This window comes from Dama dama, chromosome 12 (assembly GCF_033118175.1).
Source record: "Dama dama isolate Ldn47 chromosome 12, ASM3311817v1, whole genome shotgun sequence".
Lineage (NCBI taxonomy): Eukaryota > Metazoa > Chordata > Mammalia > Artiodactyla > Cervidae > Dama > Dama dama.
The window spans coordinates 32,516,821-32,538,339 of NC_083692.1; the positions used below are offsets into that span (position 1 = coordinate 32,516,821).

General features: G+C 36.6%; 1 protein-coding gene across 2 annotated transcripts in view; it reads right to left on the minus strand.

Annotated features, from left to right (window-relative positions):
• Positions 1 to 1,002: 1,002 nt before the first annotated feature.
• ARID4A (AT-rich interaction domain 4A) overlaps positions 1,003 to 21,519 on the minus strand; it is a 63,830-nt gene continuing 43,313 nt past the window's right edge. Inside the window, exons 19-24 of one of the 2 annotated variants that reach the window (XM_061156964.1) lie at positions 21,238 to 21,379; positions 18,533 to 19,675; positions 18,121 to 18,225; positions 7,896 to 8,102; positions 7,138 to 7,284; positions 1,003 to 2,762 (exon numbers count right to left, since the gene is read on the minus strand). In XM_061156964.1, coding sequence (XP_061012947.1) covers positions 2,659 to 2,762; positions 7,138 to 7,284; positions 7,896 to 8,102; positions 18,121 to 18,225; positions 18,533 to 19,675; positions 21,238 to 21,379 — 1,848 coding nt within the window. In that variant the 3' untranslated portion in view covers positions 1,003 to 2,658. Of the gene's footprint in view, positions 2,763 to 7,137; positions 7,285 to 7,895; positions 8,103 to 18,120; positions 18,226 to 18,532; positions 19,676 to 21,177; positions 21,380 to 21,519 lie in introns of both variants that reach the window. The other variant, XM_061156962.1, reaches the window with a different exon arrangement.

A 21,519-nucleotide genomic window follows, 5' to 3' on the forward strand; every position in this document is an offset into this window, starting at 1 on the left:
AGCACAATGCCTGGGACATCAAAGATTCCCAATAAATTGTCGATGAATGAATTCAAATAATTGTTTTTATGTGTGATTAAATTCAGAGCTTCAAAATGCTTACACGATGCTGATAGCTATGTTATACTACAGGGCTTATAAGAAAGGTATATAAAGAAATTAACAGCACAGTGCATAAAGATTTCCAATTTAAAGTAATTCTGTAGAAGACAGAGCATGTATGTGCTAAGTACAAATATCTTAGTGAAGAACAGGAAAACCAGAAATTTTACAGTAAAAGCACACCTGGATATTAAAATAAATCTCCATAATCTTCAAAAAAGTTGATTTTATAGATAGCACCTTTCATTTTAGATATTAAAGAGTACCTTTATTTATTTATTTTTTTTAGTCATATAGAAGAGCTATCTACTCAAAGGTTAGCTAATCTCAAAATATGGTGAAAAAAAAATATGGTGAATGTTTGAATTTAATACCTCATCAATACTCTTTCCAAATTCAATTACTTTCATAGTACTTTCCAGCCACTGGCCCCAATAAAAGGATTTTAACAGTGTTCATGTACCCATTCAGTGAAGATATAATTTTGCTCTCTGTAGCAAGGTCTCAACACTTCATTACCAGATTTATATTGATTAGAAAGGACAATATTCAAGCTGATAAATCATTAAAATATCTAGTGTATGAATGTAAGGTTGCCTCTTGGTTCCAACTGTATTAGAATGACACAGTTTTAAGATTTTTATAACTAAGTACTAGAAATATTTAATTGTAGAGACTGAAGAATATATAGAATATATTGAATATGCTTTGTTTTGTGAAGTCTGATTTTCCAACTGTGAGTTACTGGCACTTAGGGAGAAAAAAACAATCACTTAAATGAAAACTGAAAATATAAAGCCTATGTTTAAAACATGGCCTTTATTAATACTGCCCACTGAGCTCCATTTTTATTTTACATTGAAATACTTCTGCTTTGCAAAGAAAAGACAGAAAAGTGCATTTTACAAGAGTACTTTTTTGTTTTTAATTCTCTGCGAAAATGGAAGGAATCTGAATCACAAGTTCACAATGTGGTAAAATGAAATTAAGAAACAATGATTTCAGTAATGCTATGCCATCACTAGTGTTTGGCTCTGACTTTGTTCTTGTAAATCAGATCCTGATATACAGTCTAGAGCATCTAGGTTATTACTCTACAGCATATTAAACACAGAAAAGGAGGTTTAAAAAAAACCCCTTTCAATGTACAAACATGAATTTAAAAACTGATTTTAAAAAATCACCTTTTTACATAATGTATATGGCAAAAATGCTTTAAATACATGATTTTGGAAGAATTATTTACAAAATGTATCAGTCTGTGAAACAATTCACAAACAAAGCATACATAATTGCTTTACTTAGTTGTCGCATCTCAACTTTGGGAGATATAAATTTATTCGGCAGTATAGCAAACATAAAAACTGTGACAAAATATCTAAAGGGCAACCAAAAATTTGATCCTCAAAATGGTTTAAATACTAGGACTGCCAAAGTTTCTAAACAAGGACATACTTTAATGATCCAGATGCCCATTTATATAGTTCTACACTGTTTGAAGGACTGAGACAGATTCCCTTCAATACAGGCAAAGCCGCTGGATGCAACCTCCTGTAAAAGGGACAGCTGAGAGCTATTGTCATTTGAAGAGTGAATTAACCTAGAATTTTCTTTTTTTCAATTTTATTAATATTTTAAAAAATACATAAAAATACAACATCCAATGTCTGAATAAATATATTTAACAAGTTGCAAGATAATACCTTATTTTACACAAAATTTTCAGCTTTAGAAATCTTGTTAAATAACTTCATTGTTGTTATATATTTCATTTTTGTTTTTTTGTAACAAAATAAAAACTCTGAAATTACATAGAAAAAAGACAAAATATTTTTGTCAAGGGATAAGATAGTCCACTGAAAACTTATTCACAATTCCACTGTAAACATTAATAAACATTAAAATATTTGCATAATTGTGTGCTCAAAAATCCTATAAAAAGTGGAAGACTTATTACAACTGTAGTTTTCAGTCAACTACACTTCCTTTCACAATTTATTTTGTCCCATTTACACCTTAAACCTGGGCACACTGCTGAACATATACTTTGGCAGTTCTAAATAGCAAGTGCTTCCACAAAAATAATAAAACCAACAACAATTAAAAAAAACACAACATAAACCCCCTACTCACCAAGTGTTCAAATACATCTCAGTGAAAGTGCAGCAGTAACTATTTAGCTGGATAATATTTTGATGTTTATCATGTGCACTTGCTTGTCTATGATTTCTGTAACACCTGAAAGCTTTATTATACAATTTCAAATTTGCTAAGTGCCCTTTTTCTATCTTCACAAGAAAAAAATGAAAAAAAAATTATAAAGGAAAAATTATGACAAATATGGCAGGCTGCCTAAACTTCAGTTACTAATCAGCTTATTTTTTGCAACAGAAAAAAAGAAAAGAGAAAGGGAACAGATACAATCCAGCCTTGAAAAGTGTACAGGATATACTTAGCAATGTCAAACCAGTTGAGTGCTTTCTGTGGTTGTATTTCAGGGTTTGGGGATTTATGTCCATGGCAGCAAACTGCTGGGAAGGCAGAGGAAACATTTTATCACCTGCATTCTACAGCAAGTACGTTTTGTGGGGGAGATGATGAAGAGGGACTCATTCCAGTGTCTGATGAAGCAGATGACATGGAGGCTCCAGCATGAGACACTGTGGAATCAAACAAGCTACATTAGACTGGAAAACTATCACACACAGATACCCAACCACTGGCAAATTAGAAATAAATTCTTAACATTATTCACTTCCATTATAGTCCTCTCAAATGTTGCATGAAGGAATTAACAACAGCAAAAATTTTGTTTGGCTTAACTGAGTAGAATCAGTCTCTAATCACTAAGTAACTGAGTTCAAAAAAGGCACCATAAAATATAAAGACTAGGTATAAACTCTTAAATTCCTACTTGAAAGATCCCTGAAAGAAAACCACCTTGTCCCCAAATCAGAAACAAGATCACCCTGAGATAAGTTTTCACTGCAGCAAATTCCTGCCTTTCTCTGGGTTATAGGACCCTAAAAGAATTCCCTCATCCTAGAAAATTTCTTGTAACCAGCTAACCATTGGCTTCCTATCTTTATCCTGTCCCAATATACCTGATGGACACAAGAGTCTCATAAGCAAAGAGGAGCAATCTAGATCAGGTTATCAGAATCATGGGATCAGGATGGAACTGTGGCTGAGTGACTAGAAAAAGTGCCCAAATGGAGCAAAACGCTCCAGAAGCATGGATTAAAGATCACTATTCTATGCATCAGCTGCTTTGCCATTTTTTAGTTTATACGTCTTTGCAGAGCTCTACCTTTTGCCAATCTTTGCCCAATTATTCCTATTTTACTTGAAGTTTTAATTTTTATTTAGGTGGACCTCCTTCAGTGTGTGTACTGTCAATATATTTAACTCATTACTACAAACTCCAATATGTATGCTAGAAGTCAATATGTATGCTAGTCCACTCAATGTTTCACTTTAATAACTCACTTCACACCCACAAATTAAAAAATAAAAAAAGGGAAGAAGACCAAAAGAAAATTATATTCTTGGTTGTCAGAAACCTGTATGACCTTTAAGAAACTCAAAGCAACTGACAGTTCTCTGAATGGGAGGGGGGTTCAGGATGGGGAACACATGTAAATCCATGGCTGATTCATGTCAAAGTATGGCAAAAACCACTACAATACTGTAATTAGCCTCCAACTAATAAAAATAATTGGGGAAAAAAAAATTCTCTGAAAATTCAAAGTTCCATTTGTTGATTTGTTCTTCTTGTGTTTAAAAATTCTATAAAGACTTATTGCTATTTAGTTTTTCAAGAAAAGGACAAACATGGAAAGTCAAGTCTCTTTCCTTTTGTTCCACCATATTTCCAGGAATTGAGAACTGCTGGAGTTGGAGTTGAATGCTTCAAGACCACATATGATATAGGCCATTCTATCAGTAATTCATCCCTTACGTGCCATAGATACAAAACTTCTCTCAAGATGGGCAAGCCTATCAGGTAATTTACTTTTTTTTTTTCCTTAAAGGGACATCCCTACTAGAGCCCTCCCCTACTGTTCTATCCTATTTCTGAAATAGCTGCTTTGTAGGCTTGCTATGCAGTAGTCATTCTAGGGCTTCCATTCACCATCATCTTGAGATTTTCCTTATTGTTTTCCTATGTGGGATTCCTTCTTCGTTGGATCTCATGATATCTTCATAACGTGGCGTCTAGTTTTAATGTCACCATCAAGATATCTGACATGAGAAATCTGATGCTGTTCCGAGGCCCATCTTTTTGTATGTACCTTTATATGGTAAAGGGCTTCCCAGGTGGTGCTAGTGATGGAGAACCCACCTGCCAATGCAGGAGATGTACAAGACATGGGTTCAATCCCTGGGTCGGGAAGATCCCCTGGAGAAGGAAATGGCTACCCTCTCCAGTATTCTTGCCTGGAAAATCCCATGGGCAGAGGAGCCTGGTGGGCTACAGTTCCATAGGGTTGCAAAGAGTCAGACATGACTGAGAGAATAACAGATACATGGTAAGCTTTTAGAATCTTACCTTTATCCAAAGTGTTCTGAAATTTCATACTTTGCTTTAGTGTGATTCCTGCCCACCCAGCCCCCCACCCCTGCCCCATTCTTTATAGAGGCCACAGCGAGTCCTTTCAATCTTCTAATCCATCTCTTTCAGTTCTGGAAATTTTTTTAGGTCTTTGATGACAACTTCCTCCTATGTTTATTCAGTGCTCTCTTTCTAGAAAGCCTATGATTCAGAAGTTGGATCTCCCAGCCAGGTCCTATACTTCTCTTATTCTCTCCTACTATCTTTTTTACTTTTTACTGGTATTTCTCTAGCCTTGTTATCTAATCCTTTTTATTTTTTATTCTTACTACCCTATTTTTAATAGATCCTTCACGTTCTCTGCATTTCATTAATAGTCTCATATTCTGGCTTCATGGAGAAGGAAATGGCAACCCACTCCAGTATTCTTGCCTGAAGAATCCCATGGACAGAGGAGTTTGGCAGGCTACAGTCCATGGGATCACAAGAGTCAGATACAACTTAGTGACTAAGCCACCACCACATTCTTGTTTCAAGACTGCAGTATCCTTCCTGTAACTCTGGACATTAATTATAGTTGTTTTTATATGGCATATTGTCCAAGTTCTTTTTTGTTCTCATTTTCTATTTTGGTTTCTGTCTTTATGTAGGGGCTTTCCTCAAATATCTGGTCTTCACTTCCATATTTAAGTGAAGGAGCATTAAACTAATTGGAAGCTATACATGAGGATGTCAGGCTTTTAAATGTTGGGCAGTGCACACGTAGTGATTGGCAAGGAACTTGCTTTTTGGTTCAGGAACCTCCAAATGCTGGTATCTCTGTTAGATCATTTCTTTTGGACTGACCAGTTTCTTTGGAAGAATCTTTCAGTCTTCTTCCAGGAATGATCATAAGCTTAGTTATCAGCTTTCAGAGGGCTAAGAAGATGAGATCTTTGTTTGGAAAAGGAATAGGAGTCTCATCATTCATTACTGGCAACTTTCACTCAAGCTCCCTCTTTTTTGGTTTACCACTTAATACCACTTAACCTTCACCTTCAGCTATGGTTGGTTTCCTGAGTCTGTCTATAAGCCTGTTGATCCCTTCCAGCCTCCAATAACTTAACCTCCTGGTTTTTTTTTTTTTTTCTAAAGCTAGGGGAAAAGGTAGTTTGCTTTACAGGGTGGGATGAAAGGATCCAATTTCTCCTTCCATTTCAACCAGTCTCCATTTTTCAGCCTCACACTTCACACTGCCTTCAGAGCTTTTCTGGGGGGTGATGTAGTGTGAATTAGCTTCTCCTTGTTTGGTCCCACTACGAGGATAAACAAGCTTAGGCTTTTAGCATTCTCTCATGTGCTGACATACTGCTCTCATTTCCTGTTGGCCACAGTCAATCTGCTGTCCCATTCTCTTGTCCTTGTGCGTATAGGGCTTTTAATTTTCTTTATATTATTTTAGTGAGGCCTGGGCTTGGGGTAGACATGAGCATGACAATGTTTAACTAAAGTCAATCCTATACATTTTTAAGGTTTAGCTTAGATGCTACTGTCTTTATGATTATATCAAAGTCATCTCTCTTTCCACCTATACTTGTGTATCACTCTTAGGACTCTCAACACACAGTTCCACTGGACAGTAAGACTTTGAGATCAAGGTCTGTATCTCATTCATCTCTCTACTTTCACCACCTGAAAAAAAGGCCTGGCATATGGTATATGTGCATTAATGTTGTAGAGCTGAAGTATCTTATGCAGTAGTTGCTTAGGAAATGACTTAACGATCCCAACAAGACAATCTGCTAGAGAAGAAGCCATATGCCTCTTCATTTTTATAAACCCCATAATATATAATGCCTGTTAATAGACAGTCAATAAAATGTCTGTTGAACAGTGTGAGATATTCAGAGGGAGTAGGCTCTTCTTGAGAACCCACATTTAGTAAAATCACACATTTTGCAAAACAGCTCCTAGTCCCTTTCAAAAGTCTCATTCTGGACTTCCCTGGTGGAGCAGTGGACTGGAGTCCACCTGCCAATGAAGGGGACACAGGCTGGGTTCAACTCTGGCCTGGAAGATTGCACATGCCACAGAGCACCAAAGCCCATCACCACAATTACCGTGAGCGGCAGCTACTGAGGCCCATGCGCCCGAGAGCCTGTGCTCCACAACCAGAAAAGCCACCCAACTAAACAGCCTGCACATCACAATGAAGAGTAGTCCCCGCTCATGGGAATCAGAGAAAGCACACACAGAGCAAAGAAGACCCAGCACAGCCAAAAAATAAAAATAAATAATTTTTTAAAAAACATTAAAAAACCAAAAGTAAAGTCTCATTCTGACTAATTCAGTTGTTGACTCAACAACAGCAACAAAGAAAAAAACCTAGGAATCTAAAAATAATTTATATACTATATTCAAAAAGTGACAAACTTAAATCTTCTAAAGTGATACAGTATATATTTGAAAAGTAGAGGGAAGAAAAATTATAATCAAATTACCTTCTCTGTCTTTCTTTTTTAATCTTTTTCTCCTCCTGTCTATGGTTGCAACTTCAGACTTCAAAGACATGTAATATTTTCTGATTTCCTGTAGTTTTTCTTGGAGAAAAGAGATTCTCTCTGTACTGTTCATATTATCTAATTCATCTAAAAGGCAAAAAAATAGTTACTTTGGATTTAAAAATTATTCTATAAGAAAAAAAAATGGCAGTTCTTTCAAAACTCTGTCTCATAAATCAACAAAAGCTTTAGTTTATTAAAACCTAATAGTACACTAAATAAGGTTCTATAAAAGAGAAGACATTAAATTCATGAATAAGATTCCTATATACATCCCAAATTTTAACTAAACATATATTACTTAATGATATATCACTGAAATGATCAGAGAAGCGCAAGAGAACATCCAACATACAGCATCTCTGATCTATTAACTGTAGCTGTTCAACCGTATAGTGTCTTTGTACTGATGTTTTAGTTATTTCCAACTGTCAATACAACAAAGGATGTTTAAATTTCATCAATCTGTATAAATCATACATGTCTCAATTCATAACTGGAGAGCTTTCTCCAGTCAGTATTTATTAAGTTAATATGTAAGACCCATATTCTTTCATTTATGATAAGTAGTGATTACTGATAAGGCAATATTTAGGATACCTAAATAAATGAATTTGCTAATTATTATTCCTTGTTTTGACATTTTAAAATATATACCACTTTGTGATACACATTCAAGTTTTCTATAAGCATCTTACTGAGTTGAAAGCTCCACTTATATGTCCGAGGGGATGAATTCGGATGTTTTTCTTTCTGTTTATCTTTTTCTCCATCTTTGATGTGAGGGGATATCCTTGCAGGGGATCGTGCAAGCTTCTGTGGCTTAGATACACTAAGATGTTTTACTGGGGTACATTTACTTGAATTGTCTAGGACAGGAAGATCTTCACTATCACTGCTTTGTCCTATAAGAAGAAAAAGTTAACTCAGATTATAAATGATAAAAATTTTTTAAATGCAACAGACCCAGCAATTATATTTTTTGGTATCCTAAAGAAACAAATGCACAAAAGTGCTAAGTTTTATAACAATAAAAAGATGGAAGTAACCTAAATACCCACTAAAAGGGAAATGGCTAAGAATTATATGTTGTTATTGTTGTTCAGTTGCTAAGTCATGTCTGACTATTTGCAACCCCAGGAACTGCAGCATGCCAGGCTTTCCTGTCCATCACCATCTCCTGGAGTTTGTTCAAACTCATGCCCGTTGAGTCGGTGATACCATCCAACCATCTCATCCTCTGTCACCCCCTTCTCTTTTTGCCTTCAATCTTCCCCAGCATCAGGGTCTTTTCCAATGAGTCAGCTCTTCACATCAGGTGGCTAAAGTATTGGAGCTTCAGCAGCAGTCTTTTCAATGAATATTCAGGGTTGATTACCTTTAGGACTGACTGGTTTTATCTCCTTGCTGTCCAGGGGACTATCAACAGTCTTCTCCACACCACTGTTCAAAAGCATCAATTCTTCCATATTCTGCTTTCTTTATGGTTCAACTCTCACATTCGTACATGACTACTGGCAAAACCATAGCTTTGACTATATGGACCTTTATCAGCAAAATGATGTCTCTGCTTTTTAATATGCTTTCTAGGTTGGTCATAGCTTTTCTCCCAAGGAGCAAGTGTCTTTTGATTTCATAGCTGCAGTCACCATCTGCGGTATTTTAGAGCCCAGGAAAATAAAATCTGCCACTGTTTCCACATTTTCCCCATCTATTTGCCATGAAATGATAGGACCTGATGGCAGGATCTTAGTTTTATGAATAGTGAGTTTTAAAGAAGCTTTTTCACTTTCCTCTTTCACCTTCATCAAGAGGCTCTTTAGTTCCTCTTTGCTTTCTGCCATTAGAGTGGCATTATCTGCATATCTGAGGTTGTTGGTATTTCTCCCGGCAACCTTGATTCCAGCTTGTGCTTCATCCAGCCCAGCATTTCGCATGATGTACTCTGCATATAAGTTAAATAAGCAGGGTGACAGTATACAGCCTTGACGTACTCCTTTACCAATTTGGAACCAGTCTGTTGTTCCATGTCTAGTTCTAACTGTTGCTTCTTGACCTGCATACAAGTTTCTCAGGAGGCAGGTAAGGTAGTCTGCTATTCTCATCTCTTCTTAGAACAAAAATGACCAAATATCCAAAATAGATTATGAAGTGATAAAGTTAAAAAGAACAATAAGCACAGTATTGCCTTATATATGTTTAAAACAAAACATAAAAACAACCCAAAAGGGGACCAACCCAAACTATACATATGAAGAAGCAGAAAATAAACACCCAGCTGTTAACATGTGTATAATAAAATGTGAGCAGGTATTTGGTTGCAAGTCTGCATCCCTCCTCACCAAATCTGCACTGAGAGAGATGCTTCTGGTTTTCATTTAATAACAAATTATAGAGTTTTCTCTCAACTTTTCTGCTTTATTTCAAAGTCTACACCCTACTTCCACCATATTTACTCTCAAAATGCAACTTTGCCTTCTACTAAAAAGGCAAAGTTGTGGGTTACACACCAGAATTTCCCAGCCCCTTCCCTACTCTTTCTGTCCTTTGGCACCTTTTCAGCCTCAAAAAGAGAAGACTGTTAATTCTGGGCAAACTACTATAATATCTTCAGCTGTACTCTCGAAACCATTTATTCTCAGCTCCTCTGAAATACTCCAATGTCATTTTATCTTTTCTTCTTTTTTCAGAGTCTACAAACATGCTTAAAGCTTTCCCACCCCTTAGAGAGAGGAGGAGTGACGGAGAGGAAAACCTCCCCGTTTGGCTGGTACCTCTTTCCTTCTCTTTAGGGTCAAATTTCATGAAAGAGAAATTCTTTGTTATCCTGATTTCCATACCTTCTAATCCATCTCCTTCCCATGCTCTTATTAGGGCCCCTAACACTATTCACCAACTTCAATGAATACATTTTAATCCCACATGAATATTCTATTGCATTTGAACCATCTTTCCTATTCAAACCAACAACTTTTTACTGATTTTCATTTATCTCCAATCTGCTTCTGTTCTCCTCTTCCTGGCCCATTTAAAGGGATATGCCACATAATTCCACCCCTGGTCCTTTTTCTTCTCATTTTACAACTCTCACATAGCAGCTTTATCATCTTGTAATCCTTCAACAACTATCTTTTCGAAGCTCCAGAGCCTTATTTCCCTAATATTTGGTACCTCTAACACAACATTCCCTAAATTACTCTTCCAACAATCTGCTGCTACTCCTGTATGCCATGTTAGTTAATCAGTTCCTCATATCATACTACTACTAACTGAGTCCTAGTGATTTTATGGGCTTCCCTGGTGGCTTAAATGGTAAAGAATCTGCCCGTAATGGAGACCCGGGTTCGATCTTGCGTCAGGAAGATCCCCTGGAGAAAGAAATGGCTACACACTCCCGTATTCTTGGGTTTTCCAGGTGGCACTAGCGGTAAAGAACCTGCCTACCAATGCAACAGACCTAAGAGACACAGGTTCGATCCCTGTGTTGGGAAGATCCCCTGAGGAGGAAATGCAACCCACTCCAGTATTCTTGCCTGGAGAATCCCGTGGACAGAGGAACTTGGCAGGCTACAGTCCATGGGGTCACAAAGAGTTGGACACAACTGAAGCGACTTAGCATACACACACAGTGATTTTATGTCCTAATTCTCTTCATTCATCCCTTCTTTCACTGCCTCAGTTAAGCCAAAGATTCTTTCCAAAAAGAAAAACTGATCATCTCCTTTCGTTTTTCCTTTTTTAACTTTTTACTTTGAGACAATTTTCAAACTTACAAAAAAGATGAAGAACGGTTACTAAAAAATGTTTTTCTGCCATTTGAGGATAACTTGCCCTGCCATATTTGAATACCTTATAGTGTTTATGTCTTACAAATGAGAACATTCTCCTTGTTTTAGTTACCTACAAATTAGCCAAAACTTAGCAGTTTAAAACTACAAATGTTTAGTATCTCACATGGTTTCTGAGGGTGGGAATCTGGGAGCATCTTGGCTCTGTGGCCTGGCTCCAGGAATCTTGTGGGGTTGCAGCCAAGCTTTTAGCCCAGGCTCTGGTCTCTGAAGACCTGACTGGAGCGGAATGATATGCTCCAGGATGGCTCACTCACATGGCTGTTCTGAGCATCAGGATGCCGCAGTTCTTGCTAGCTGTAGGAAGGATATGCTTGGGTCCTCACCATGTGGGCCTCTGCATGCACTGCCTGACTATCTTCCCAACATGGCAGCTAACTTTCCCCAGGCCAACTTATCCAGAGGAAAGCGGAGAGGAATCTGTTGTGCCTTTTATGACCTTCAAGTCATGCTCCATCACGTCCACTCTATTTTACTAGTTAAAAGAAAGTGACTACTAACACATAGACACATCTCAAAACTCATCACTGGGCACTCCATTGCACTCCAGAGAGAAGAAATCAAGTTCCACGCACCAGAACACCGACGCAAGCCTCCCTAACCAGGAAACCTTGACAAGCCAAACGTCCAACCCCACCCACTGGGTAAAACCTCCACAATAAAAAGGAATCACAGACCTCCAGAATACAGAAAGCCCACTCCAGACACAGCAATCTAAACAAGATGAAAAGGCAGAGAAATACCCTACAGGTAAAGGAACATGAAAAATGCCCACCAAGTCAAACAAAAGAGGAGGAGATAGGGAATCTACCTGAAAAAGAATTTAGAATAATGATAATAAAAATGATCCAAAATCTTGAAAACAAAATGGAGTTACAGATAAATAGCCTGGAGACAAAGATTGAAAAGATGCAAGAAATGTTTAATAAAGACCTAGAAGAAATAAAAAAGAGTCAATTAAAAATGAATAATGCAATAAATGAGATCAAAAACACTCTGGAGGGAACCAAGAGTAGAATAACGGAGGCAGAAGATAGGATAAGTGAGGTAGAAGATAAAATGGAGGAAACAAATGAAGCAGAGAGGAAAAAAGAAAAAAGGATCAAAAGAAATGAGGACAACCTCAGGGATCTCTGGGACAATATGAAACGCCCCAACATTCAAATCATAGGAGTCCCAGAAGAAGAAGACAAAAAGAAAGGCCATGAGAAAATACTCGAGGAGATAATAGCTGAAAACTTCCCTAAAATGGGGAAGGAAATAGCCACCCAAGTCCAAGAAACCCAGAGAGTCCCAAACAGGATAAACCCAAGGCGAAACACCCCAAGACACATATTAATCAAATTAACAAAGATCAAACACAAAGAACAAATATTAAAAGCAGCAAGGGAGAAACAACAAATAACACACAAAGGGATTCCCATAAGGATAACAGCTGATCTATCAATAGAAACCCTCCAGGCCAGAAGGGAATGGCAGGACGTTCTGAAAGTAATGAAAGAGAATAACCTACAACCTAGATTACTGTACCCAGCAAGGATCTCATTCAGATATGAAGGAGAATTCAAAAGCTTTACAGACAAGCAAAAGCTGAGAGAATTCAGCACCACCAAACCAGCTCTTCAACAAATGCTAAAGCATCTTCTCTAGACAGGAAATGCAGAAAGGTTGTATAAACGTGAACCCAAAACAACAAAGTAAATGGCAACGGGACCACACCTATCAATAATTACCTTAAATGTAAATGGGTTGAATGCCCCAACCAAAAGACAAAGATTGGCTGAATGGATACAAAAACAAGACCCCTATATATGCTGTCTACAAGAGACCCACCTCAAAACACGAGACACATACAGACTAAAAGTGAAGGGCTGGAAAAAAATATTTCACGCAAACGGAGAACAAAAGAAAGCAGGAGTCACAATACTCATATCAGATAAAATAGACTTTCAAATAAAGGATGTGCAAAGAGACAAAGAAGGACTCTACTTAATGATCAAAGGATCAATCCAAGAAGAGGATATAACAATTATAAATATATATGCACCCAACATAGGAGCACTGCAATACGTACGGCAAATGCTAACGAGTATGAAAGAGGAAATTAATAGTAACACAGTAATAGTGGGAGACTTTAATACCCCACTCACAACTATGGACAGATCAACTAAACAGAAAATTAATAAGGAAACACAAACCTTAAATGACACAATGGACCAGCTAGACCTAATTGATATCTATAGGACATTTCACCCCAAAACAATCAACTTCACCGTTTTCTCAAGTGCACACAGAACCTTCTCCAGAATAGATCACATCCTGGGCCACAAATCTGGTCTTGGAAAATTCAAAAAAATTGAAATCATTCCAGTCATCTTTTCTGATCACAGTGCAGTAAGATTAGATCTCAATTACAGGGAAAAAATTGTTAAAAATTCAAACATATGGAGGCTAAATAACACCCTTCTGAATAACCAACAAGTCATAGAAGAAATAAAAAAAGAAATCAAAATATGCATAGAAATGAATGAAAATGAAAACACAACAACCCAAAACCTATGGGACACTGTAAAAGCAGTGCTAAGGGGAAGGTTCATAGCATTACAGGCTTACATCAAGAAACAAGAAAAAAGCCAAATAAATAACCTAACTCTACACCTAAAGCAATTAGAGAAGGAAGAAATGAAGAACCCCAGGGTTAGTAGAAGGAAAGAAATCTTAAAAATTAGGGCAGAAATAAATGCAAAAGAAACTAAAGAGACCATAGCAAAAATCAACAAAGCTAAAAGCTGGTTTTTTGAAACAACAAACAAAATTGACAAACCATTAGCAAGACTCATTAAGAAACAGAGAAGAACCAAATTAACAAAATTAGAAATGAAAATGGAGAGATCACAACAGACAACACTGAAATACAAAGGATCATAAGAGACTACTACCAGCAGCTCTATGCCAATAAAATGGACAACTTGGATGAAATGGACAAATTCTTAGAAAAGTATAACTTTCCAAAACTGAACCAGGAAGAAATAGAAGATCTTAACAGACCCATCACAAGCAAGGAAATCGAAACTGTTATCAGAAATCTGCCAGCAAACAAAAGCCCAGGACCAGATGGCTTCACAGCTGAATTCTACCAAAAATTTAAAGAAGAGCTAACACCTATCTTACTCAAACTCTTCCAGAAAATTGCAGAAGAAGGTAAACTTCCAAACTCATTCTATGAGGCCACCATCACCCTAATTCCAAAACCAGACAAAGATGCCACAAAAAAAGAAAACTACAGGCCAATATCACTGATGAACATAGATGCAAAAATCCTTAACAAAATTCTAGCAAACAGAATCCAACAACATATTAAAAAAATCATACACCATGACCAAGTGGGCTTTATCCCAGGAATGCAAGGATTCTTTAATATCCACAAATCAATCAACGTAATACACCACATTAACAAATTGAAAGATAAAGACCATATGATTATCTCAATAGATGCAGAGAAAGCCTTTGACAAAATTCAACACTCATTTATGACTAAAACTCTCCAGAAAGCAGGAATAGAAGGAACATACCTCAACATAATAAAAGCCATATATGACAAACCCACAGCAAGCATTACCCTCAATGGTGAAAAATTGAAAGCATTTCCCCTGAAATCAGGAACAAGACAAGGGTGCCCACTCTCACCACTACTGTTCAACATAGTGTTGGAAGTTTTGGCCACAGCAATCAGAGCAGAAAAAGAAGTAAAAGGAATCCAGATAGGAAAAGAAGAAGTGAAACTCTCGCTGTTTGCAGATGACATGATCCTCTACATAGAAAACCCTAAAGACTCTACCAGAAAATTACTAGAGCTAATCAATGAATATAGTAAAGTTGCAGGATATAAAATTAACACACAGAAATCCCTTGCATTCCTATACATTAACAATGAAAAAACAGAAAGATAAATTAAGGAAACAATACCATTCACCACTGCAACAGAAAGAATAAAATACTTAGGAGTACATCTACCTAAAGAAACAAAAGACCTATACATAGAAAACTATAAAACACTGATGAAAGAAATCACAGAGGACACAAACAGATGGAGAAACATACCGTGTTCATGGATTGGAAGAATCAATATTGTCAAAATGGCTATTCTACCCAAAGCAGTCTATAGATTCAATGCAATCCCTATCAAGCTACCAACGGTATTTTTCACAGAACTAGAACAAATAATTTCACAATTTGTATGGAAACACAAAAAACCTCGAATAGCCAAAGTAATCTTGAGAAAGAAGAATGGAACTGGAGGAATCAACCTGCCTGACTTCAGGCTCTACTACAAAGCCACAGTCATCAAGACAGTGTGGTACTGGCACAAAGACAGAAATATAGACCAATGGAACAGAATAGAAAGCCCAGAGATAAATCCACGAACCTATGGACACCTTATCTTTGACAAAGGAGGCAAGGATATACAATGGAAAAAAGACAACCTCTTCAACAAGTGGTGCTGGGAAAACTGGTCAACCACTTGTAAAAGAATGAAACTAGAACACTTTCTAACACCATACACAAAAATAAACTCAAAATGGATTAAAGATCTAAATGTAAGACCAGAAACTATAAAACTCCTAGAGGAGAACATAGGCAAAACACTCTCCGACATGAATCACGGCAGGATCCTCTATGACCCACCTCCCAGAATATTGGAAATAAAAGCAAAAGTAAACAAATGGGACCTAATGAAACTTAAAAGCTTTTGCACAACAAAGGAAACTATAAGCAAGGTGAAAAGACAGCCCTCAGATTGGGAGAAAATAATAGCAAATGAAGCAAAAGACAAAGGATTAATCTCAAAAATATACAAGCAACTCCTGCAGCTCAATTCCAGAAAAATAAATGACCCAATCAAAAAATGGGCCAAAGAACTAAACAGACATTTCTCCAAAGAAGACATACAGATGGCTAACAAACACATGAAAAGATGCTCAACATCACTCATTATCAGAGAAATGCAAATCAAAACCACAATGAGGTACCATTACATGCCAGTCAGGATGGCTGCTATCCAAAAGTCTACAAGCAATAAATGCTGGAGAGGGTGTGGAGAAAAGGGAACCCTCTTACACTGTTGGTGGGAATGCAAACTAGTACAGTCGCTATGGAAAACAGTGTGGAGATTTCTTAAAAAACTGGAAATAGAACTGCCATATGACCCAGCAATACCACTCTTGGGCATACACACTGAGGAAACCAGATCTGAAAGAGCCATGTGCACCCCAATGTTCATCGCAGCACTGTTTATAATAGCCAGGACATGGAAGCAACCTAGATGCCCATCAGCAGACGAATGGATAAGGAAGCTGTGGTACATATACACCATGGAATATTACTCAGCAGTTAAAAAGAATTCATTGGAATCAGTTCTAATGAGATGGATGAAACTGGAGCCGATTATACAGAGTTAAGTAAGCCAGAAATATAAAGATCATTACAGCATACTAACACATATATATGGAATTTAGAAAGATGGTAACGATAACCCTATATGCAAAACAGAAAAAGAGACACAGATGTACAGAACAGACTTTTGGACTCTGTGGGAGAAGGCGAGGGTGGGATGTTTCGAGAGAACAGCATGTATATTATCTATGGTGAAACAGACCACCGGCCCAGGTGGGATGCATGAGACAGGTGCTCGGGCCAGGTGCACTGGGAGGACCCAGGGGAATCGGGTGGGGGGGGAGGTGGGAGGGGGAATCGGGATGGGGAATACATGTAACTCCATGGCTGATTCATGTCAATGTATGACAAAACCCACTGCAATGTTGCGAAGTAATTAGCCTCCAACTAATAAAAATAATTGAAAAAAAGAAAATAAAAAATATTTTTAAAAATTAAAAAAAAAAAAAAAAGTGACTAAATACAGCCCATACTCAAGAGGAAGGAACTGGGCTTTGCCTCTTGAAGAAAAGCAGATCAACACACTTATGGATGTGTTTTTAAATCCACCACACTCCTAAACAACCAGGTATATTACTGTCATCTAATCCTCAGACTCCACACAAGTATCTCTAGCTTGACCTAATAATGTTCTTTATACCAATAGTATCCAGGTGAGAATTATATACCTCATTTAGTCATCACATAAATCTCCTTCAATCCAGAATGGTTCCTCTTTGACTTTCCTGACCTTGACAATTTTTTAAATTATAGGCCAATTATTCTACAGAGTATCCTTCAGTTTGAATTTGTTGATGGGGCCTCATGATTACAGTCAGGTTATACATCTTTGACAGCAATATTACAGATGTGCACTACATTCTTCATGGTGCATCCTGTCAGGTGGTACATGATTTCACTTGATCCCATTACTGGTGGTGTTCATTTTGACTAAGGTAATGTCTGTCCATGCATCCACTGTAAACTTGGCTCATTTTCCCTTTGTAATTCCTGCTATCTTTCTAGTCCATCTCCTATCACTCTTTCTCTATACCTGTCTTGTTCAGCCATTAGCCATATCTGGTTACTGAGTACTTGAAATATGGTTCAAACGATTTTTTTAAAAATTCCCTGTCTTAAATTATATGCTCCTTCCTTGGAATATGTATCTACTGTAATCTAGTATTTCCATTTCAGACTTGTATGAAGGCATGTGTTGGAATGTAAAATTGTGATTTGTCAAAATCAACCATGTTTTTTCCTACTATAGCCCATACCTTAATTTTATTCTTTATTGTACATACATTTGTTTTTCATATGTATTTGAAAAACATTCTTATGTTTTTCAAATTCTATTTGTTTTAGTCTATTCTTACGTTATTTTTTTCAAGATTTCCAAACATATTCCTCTAATATTAAACTGCATTACATAAGAAATGCAATAAGCATAAAAAATAACCACAGCTATCTTAGCTCTAAATAAAATCGACAAGCAAATTTTCAGATGAAAAACTAGTGGAAAAACTGCTACTTTTAAGAACAGAACAAACCAAATTTAGTTTTAAGCTGACACAGATGATCAGGCCAAAAAACTGCTCAAAGTACTAACACCATACTAAAGCCAGTGTTGCAAAGCACCAACCTGCTCCATTCTTTTCATTTTTGGCTACAGCACTTGCTCGCTTTGGGGTTCGCTTCTGCTTTTTTGCCAATAATCCACTAGTTCCATCACTTGGCCTTTTCTGACCTGAAATAAGTGGAAACAGAATTAGAAAAAAAAAATCAAGAGCAAGTATGTTCATTCACCTGCCTACATGAATTCCCATGTGTATGTTTTTTAAAAGGTGGGGTAAAGGGGGAGAGGGGGGAAGGAAGGAAGGAAAAAGAGAAGAAACACAAGAGGGAAGGAAGAGAACTAGAGAAGGAAGGAAGGAGGGAGGGACAGAAGAAGGAAGGGAAGAAGGGTACTTAACAGATCAAAGCTCCTAAAACTCTTTGCATACTAATTTTGAATTTTAACATAAAGACTGATTTTCTCCCTAGGAAGTCCTTACCCTTCTCTCTGCTCTCTCTTTCTTGAACAATTATACCACAGGTACCAGAAGCAACACTGGCTTCAAATCCATTTGCTGATTCCCTCTCACAGAGACCTTCTTGAGATTCTTCAGCAATACTGTCAACTTCAATAGTTATGTCACTCTCACTTTTTATACTTCGAGACTCATCTTGGCTGAGAGTAAGTGGTGAAGCTACTGAAAAGTTATGCTGTACTACAGGAGGTAGGGCAGGTGGAATAGAAACGAGAGAGTTAGATTCAGAGCTTTCAACTACCATGTCCTCAATGCTGGTTTTATCCTTTTCATCCAAATCATCCAAATCTACTTCATGGCAAACCAAAGTTTCAGGCCCAATCAGAGGCATTGCATCCTCTTCTTCCTTTAGCGGAGTATTTACAGTTTCTTCTGCTGGACCATCACATTTTTCATTAGTCAACTCTTGAACACATTGGTTTGGCTCTGCTATTAATGATGGCATTCCTTCATTTTCTATTTCAAAGTGTTGTTCAAAATTTAAGTTTTTCATTCCCTCAGACGCAGTGCAATCACTGGTCCTTTCTTGAGTATTGCTAGATATGCTATTTGTCATTTCCATTCCGTTCTCAATTCTTATTCTTTTCTCTGGTGATGACTGTCCCAGTATCTTTCGTTTCAACTTTTTTTCTTTTGCACATTGGTCAATTTCATCTTCAGTAGCAGAAGAAAAGTTTTTACTGTCTAACGAAGAAAATTCTAGACTCTGAGCATCTGTATGAGGTTCAGTTCCTGCTTCATCCTGGCTAAATGATGAAATTTTTATAATTTCTAAAGAAAGATCTTTTGTCTTGCTTCGTCTTCCCTTTCCTTTAGGAGATTTTTCTGCTTCTTTCTTAACTTCTTCTTGCTCCACTTTATTTCCTAAAATCTGTACTATTTGTTCATTCTCTCCAACTTCTAACTTTAAGGTTTCTAAAGGCTGCATTTGAGTCCTATCATTTTCTTTTAATATATGTGGAGCAGTCTTTGGATTTTCTTCATCTAGCTTATCATCATTTAAATTTTCATTTTTTTCTAATTCTTCTTTAATATCAGGAGAAAGTTCTTCATTCATCAAATTCTTTTCTAAAAGGTCTTCTGTTTCACTATCAGATGAACAGGAGTCTGCAAGAGAAAATATTACACAAGTTTCTACTTAATTACCAATGTAATTTATAATAAAAATTCTGCCAAAGACAAAACTCTTAATCATGTACCTCTGAATACCTCCTTGTAGAAATTTCTCATATAAAATAAACCATATATTTGTGCCAAAAATGGGGGAGAGGAGATCTCAAATAAAATTCCATGTGAAAATATATTACATAGAAAAATATTACTGTCTCAATTCTGTAAAAGAGCTCTTTTCCAATTTTTACTAGTATCATATTTAGGCTACAGCAACCCTTAGAAAAATCAACGGACTAGTACTGAAATATGAAGCTAACACATGAAGTGGTTTGATTTGAGAGGGTACGGATTAAAATCTGAAATGCCCATTTTATGTCCTTAGGAAGGAGTATGACATTCTACTTAATTCTGAAAAGATGTATAAAAATGAGAAGCTTGAATTCTCAAAAATGTAAATATTCCTCTGATTGAGAGAAAGGAAAGTATAGGCCAGTTACCTTTCTGCAAAAGAAACCATTCTCCTTAAGTCAGAGAGTTTTTTTTTTTAAAGAGAGTTTTTTAAATAATAAATAATGTTATAAGATGATATAGAAGTTGTGAAATACAAAAATTCTGCCCACATGGTGCTCATATTCTAAAGTGCAAAAAGGCAAGCTTAAATGTACTTTTTAAGTGAAAAGGTATGTAAGTTTTATTTTGTGGTTTTATCATATACAGACTTTAGAATTTTGTCTCATGTTTTTTAAAAAGGTAGTTTTTTATTTTACTTTTATGAAGCAGTTTAGCAAGAAAATGTATAATTTTGTAGGCTGTACATGTGCATGCCTCTAAGAGCATTTGCAACTTTGTGGAAATCTTGCATTTGTGTATTATGTCAGCCTTCCAGCAGATGGCAGTAAAGAGAAGTAAAGATGCCTTTTCTAACTTGCACAAAAGCTCCACATGGTGGATTCATGGCAACCCTGTGGTTCAGAAAAGTTTTCAAGGGAGGAAAATTCTTATATGAACATTTTCTATATTTAACATTTCTTAAATTACATAGAAAAATATACAAAAGTAGAAAAGTTGGAAAAAAGGTAAAAGCAGAATAAAATATGTTCACTTATATTCATCACAAAACATGTGTCTACCACTTTAGTTTGAAAAACAGTTTCAGATTTATTGAAAGATCCTAGGTGAACAGCAGTGGATTACAGGAGACACCAGTGCATGCTCTGTAGGACAGGGCGGCATACTGGCTTGTCAACCCATGCTCTATTAAAATAGAATATTCCTCTGATACTGTCAAGAAAAGGTATTCCCAATTAAAGTAAAACATCATTGAATTTTAAATAAATAGGTTACAGCAAAATTAACATTTTGTTCAAATCAAATTTTGTAATTTAAATCATGTATTAAAAACCTAGATGACTTCCTACAAATCTCTCACACAACTGGTTTTATTATTTATATGATTGATTTTTTTAACAAAATCAATGATCCTCAAAATTGAGCACCTTCCATTCCATTTGACAGAGGTGAGCTGCCTGGCATATTGCTTCGAGCACTTCTGGTACCTGATTTTCCGTCACTGTTTGCAGTCTTAGACAAACCATACGGCATGTTAGACGAAAGAGTAGATTTTAAAGGAGGTCGTCCCCGTTTTGACTTCTGCCTCTCCTCATCCCTCTTTTCATCCTTTTCACTGTCTTCTTTGTTCTAGGTTACAACAATAAAATGTATGAGAAATAGTATCTTTATGAAAAATAAATACTCTACTTCACCAAGGAAAACTGTAACTCAAAAAGATTAGTTGCATCGACTCCTAATTTGTAGTTATGGAAAAATTAAAATTAAAT